This window comes from Austrofundulus limnaeus, unplaced genomic scaffold (assembly GCF_001266775.1).
Source record: "Austrofundulus limnaeus strain Quisiro unplaced genomic scaffold, Austrofundulus_limnaeus-1.0 Scaffold373, whole genome shotgun sequence".
Lineage (NCBI taxonomy): Eukaryota > Metazoa > Chordata > Actinopteri > Cyprinodontiformes > Rivulidae > Austrofundulus > Austrofundulus limnaeus.
Genome location: NW_013952775.1, coordinates 376,063 through 381,239, shown reverse-complemented (window position 1 = coordinate 381,239; position 5,177 = coordinate 376,063). Strand labels below are relative to the sequence as shown.

At 34.9% G+C, this 5,177-nt stretch overlaps 1 protein-coding gene across 1 annotated transcript in view; it reads left to right on the top strand.

Annotated features, from left to right (window-relative positions):
- The window catches only part of fat4 (FAT atypical cadherin 4), a gene marked incomplete in the record, with an annotated part of 174,658 nt that overhangs the window by 101,420 nt on the left and 68,061 nt on the right, over positions 1-5,177 (top strand). The window contains 1 exon segment of the mRNA XM_014023498.1: positions 4,323-4,454. Within this exon segment, the coding sequence (XP_013878952.1) occupies positions 4,323-4,454 (132 nt within the window).

Here is a 5,177-nt window from a genome sequence, read left to right as displayed (position 1 = left end):
AGAAACCTGTGTAATATCTGCAGAGCAGAACTTACCTTCCACAGCAATTATTTTTAGTTAGCGTATAGCTAAACTCTAACCATGGTTATATAATAGCAGCTGCATTCTGACGTGACAAGCTGTATGTTTTATATTCAATTAACGTATGATCCGATTAGTCGACTAATCGAATAAATATAATCGATTATTAAAATAATCGTTTGTGGCAGCCCTATTCATGATTAAATACAGCAAAATAAACTATTTCAAATGTAACAGATATTTCTACTACTTGATTTATTTACATAATGACTTTAAAGTACCCGTGACATTAAATTTAAGTGATATATTTGAGTAAATATTTGGAAAGATAACATTCATGATGAATTGCAAACGGAAATTCACGACACTGAAATGAACAGTTGTTGAGATATTCATATGTGAAGAAACAGGAAGTGATGTCAAAGGGGAATGCCTGAATGAGTTGTTAAAACGGCTGACAACAGACTGCAAAGAGTCAGATGTTTCTGTTGATTATTTTGAGTCATTATCAGATAGATAGAAGAGTCAGATTTATTTAAAAAAAACAGGAAGTTACCCTTTTATAAAGTGTTCCCCTTTGACATCACTTCCTGTTTCATTGGACTGCACCAAATTTAGCAAAAAATGTGCACGTTTTGTGACAGACTGAGTAAAAATCCTATGAATGATGCCAAATTTCTTAAATATTAGGATATTTTCTTTAATTTTTTTGTAATTGAAGAAAAAGCATGTCACAGGAACTTTACATGGTTCCACTAATCAGCTAACAGCTAACAGTGTAACATTTTTTTCTTTTTTGCGAATTAGCTTTTTAACAAAAACAAACAAACAAAAAAAGGTTTTTGGTTAGCTGTGCCCACCACTGCTATTGACCAATGGTGGGCACAGCTCACGAAAAAAGTTAGCTTCACTAACTATCTGCTAGCTAAAAATGTAGCTTTGCTAACACTAAACTGCTAAACATGTAACAGTAATAGCAGAAGCTAGTACTAAAATAGTTTTGTTTTTTTAAAAACAGTATTAAACAAATCAAAAAGCCTTTTTAAAAAGGCATAACTGCTGTCTTCACTGTAACTATGATAGCTAGCTATACGCTACTATATATTTTTTGCAATGGATGTACACTATGGGCACCAGTGACCCACGCGACCCTGAAAAGGAAGAAGCGTGTACAGAAAATGGATGGATGGATGGATGTACACTATACTACTATACTATACTACTATAACTACGGCTTTTATCCTTTATAACGATGAGGGAAAGTATGCCCTCGATAATCATTTTTAAAGTGGCTGTGGCATCAATTTTTAGTAATAAACATGAAAGCATTTTTGGAAAGATAACATCGATAAAATATTGCAAAACAAATTTCACGCCACTGAGATGAACAGTTGTTGAGATATTTGCATGTGAAGAAACAGGAAGTGATGTCAAAGGGGAACGTCTGCGTGTAAACAGAGCGTTGTTACAACGGCTAACAACAGAGACTGTGGAAAAGAATGTGATGTTTCTTTAGATTATTTTGAGTTTCTATCAAAGACAGATGAAGAAGAGTAAAAGTTTAAATAATATTGTTTTAACAAACAAAGACCAGAGAGTTTTATTTGTTAAAGAGTTCCGCTTTGATGTCACTTCCTGTTTCACTTTGGCTGAGTCAAGTTCAAAATAAAATAGGCCAGTTATGAGTCAAAATGTGTAAAATAATGTGTACTATGCCAATTTTCTTAAGAATAAAGATGTTTTCTTTGACTTTTTGTATTTGAAGGATAGGCATGTCACAGGCACTTTAAAGGGTGATGTCTGGAGATCATATCAGAGCCTTCATTTTAGTGTTTTGTGACACATTGGAGTCCCAACCCTAACTTTGGGAACCACTGAGGTATACCAACTGAAAGATTGGGTCAAAAAAAAAATTAAAACACACATTTATTCCATTATAAGCACACCTTTTCTCCGGTGCCACAAAAAAAAAGTCTCACACAAAACATTTACCGTAAAGCAGGAAGCGTGCTATTGTCTAGAATTTTGCTGCATGACAAAGTGTTTGGATTTTCATTGTTTAAACTACTCAATACAAAAGAAAAGCACAAGAAAATAAGCAACTGGTGGCAGGTTGGGGGTCTCCAAATGTGGTCGCAAAAAAGTTGGGCTCTGCATGGTCTTGTTTGAAATGAACAAAAGGGACTGACAGTTTGATTAAATTACAAATGCATAATTTATGTAAACAATTGACCTATTCACAAGTTCTGCTCTCACCACTTCTGCATCTGTAATAAATTTATCAGAGTAAGTCATGTGCTGCGCAGGACAAAGTTTATCCATATGGGGGGTCCTGTGGTCTTCTGTAATGTCTGTTTATGTTGGTTTCTGAGACTTGAAAGTGAAACTTCCCTGAACTGCAGTCAGTTCGCTCTGCTGTTAACCCTGCTACAACTCTCTATAGAAATAAAAACTGGAGTTAATTTGAAAACAGTGTCGACAGACAGCTTTCTTAATACTTTATACGTTTTATTTACTCTACAATAATGCTAACAATAGCAAAACAAGTAAATGTTGTCATTTTAAAACTACTAATATTTCAGCACCTAAACTAGGCTAAAACTAGTTTTAGCCAATGTCTCAAAGTCTAACCTAGGCTGTAAGCACTGCTAGCATTAACTTATGTCTCAGCATGTACGCTAGGCTAAAATTAGCATTATGTCTCTGCATCTAACTAATGTTAGCTAATGTCGCAGCATTTTAGCCAGGCTATAAATAATGTTAGCATAAACTATTTTCTCTGCATCAAAATCAGTTTAAAAGTAATGTTAGCATTAACTAATGTCCCTTTTTCTACATTAGACTAAAAGTAGCATTAATGTATATCTCAACATCAATGCTAGGCTGAAAGTAGCATTAACTTATGTCTCAACATCTATGCTAGGCTAAAAGTAGCATTAATGTATGTCTCAACATCTATGCTAGGCTAAAAGTAGCATTACGTAATGTTTAAGCATTAAAGATAGGCTAAAAGTAGCATTAACTTACGTCTCAGCATCTATGCTAGGCTAAAAGTAACATTAATGTATATCTCAGCATCTATGCTAGGCTAAAAGTAGCATTACTTAATGTTTCAGCATTAAAGATAGGCTAAAAGTAGCATTAACTTATGTCTCAACAACTATGCTAGGCTAAAAGTAGCGTTAACTTATGTCTCAGCATCTATGCTAGGCTAAAAGTAGCGTTAACTTATGTCTCAGCATCTATGCTAGGCTAAAAGTAGCATTACTTAATGTTTCAGCATTAAAGATAGGCTAAAAGTAGCTTTAACTTATGTCTCAGCATCTATGCTAGGATAAAAGTAGCATTACTTAATGTTTCAGCATTAAAGATAGGCTAAAAGTAGCATTAACTTATGTCTCAGCATCTATGCTAGGCTAAAAGTAGCTTTAACTTACGTCTCAGCATCTATGCTAGGCTAAAAGTAGCTTTAACTTACGTCTCAGCATCTGTACTAGGCTAAAAGTAGCATTAATGTATATCTCAGCATCTATGCTAGGCTAAAAGTAGCTTTAACTTACGTCTCAGCATCTATGCTAGGCTAAAAGTAGCATTACTTAATATTTCAGCATTAAAGATAGGCTAAAAGTAGCTTTAACTTATATCTCAACATCTAAGCTAGGCTAAAAGTAGCATTAACTTATATCTCAACATCTATGCTAGGCTAAAAGTAGCTTTAACTTACGTCTCAGCATCTATGCTAGGCTGAAAGTAGCATTACTTAATGTTTCAGCATTAAAGATAGGCTAAAAGTAGCATTGGCTAATGTTGTTAAAGCTAAACTAGGTCAAAAGTAGCAATAACGAATATTGTCTAAGCATATAAGTTAAGCTCAAAGTAGCATTAGCTAAAGTCTCTGAAGCTAAGCTATAAGTGAATTTGGCAACAGCTAATATTTCAGAAGCTATTTTTATTTAATTCACAGTTTGGTTTAATCTGTTGACTTTTTTTTTAAACAAAAATGTTTGTGTATCATTGGTTTCAACCAAAACACCAAAGCTGAAGCTATCGAGCAGCTATACTTAGCAAAGTTAGCATAGCAGTGCATCTATGTTTTCGGATTTTTCGACAAGGTTCATCCGGTTTTTTTTTTTCTCTGACGTTCATATGTGAGTGTTATGTTTGTTAAATGTTTATGTTTGAGTTTTCTGCAGCTTTTCTGTAACACACTCTGCTGATATTCACCAGCAGCTGTAGCAGGTGGACTGGAACCATCTGGCAGAGCTTTAATGGAAACTCTGGTGCTTCTTCTTCTTCTGCAGGTGGAGATCACTCTGCAGGACGTCAACGACAACCCGCCTGTTTTTCCTAACGACATCCTGGACATGACCATCGAGGAGAACGTCGGCGACGGCTTCAAGATAATGCAGCTAACAGCCACAGACGCAGACGAGGTCAGAAACGTTTTATTATGTTTGACTCGGGTTTTCTAATTATCTTTGCCCGTTTTCCCTTCAGCTGCTCTCAGGCCCTGGCCTCCCTCACAAAAGAGATCTGCGATCTCAATGGGGTTCGCCTGGTTAGATAAATAAATAATAATTTTATTTTATTATAAAATTACTATAAGGCAGAAAGCCATTTCAAACAGTTATGACTTGATGCCAGGAAACTTTTCACGTCCGTGACTGATTAGAGCGAGTGTTCGTCCTGCTCCTGATGACGGATGCAGCTAATAAGTTTAGAGTTTTTCAAATTAAAATCACAAACAAAAACAGATTTTGTAATCTAATTATTTTGTGCTGTTTTAGACATTAATAAATCAAAATGTTTGGTTCAGTCAGGAGATCTAAGTTGTGATTTTTTGTTAATTATGTACGTTTTAAAATATTTATTTTTATTTACAAATATTTCCCCCATAGAAGGACACTGAGACTTTATCAGTTCCTTCAAAAATTTTATTGGAACACTTGTTTTTTTGTTTTTGTCATCTTGTGCTACATTTACTTTGTAATTTGGTTTTTTCTAATTGTAGCATTTAGCCAGCATTTTGCTGCTTATAGCTACCTGGTGGCTTCTTTTAGCTCGCCTTTTGCTACTTATAGCTACCTGGTGGCTACTTTTAGCTCGCCTTTTGCTACTTATAGCTACCTGGTGGCTACTAATGAGTCTTTGCTACT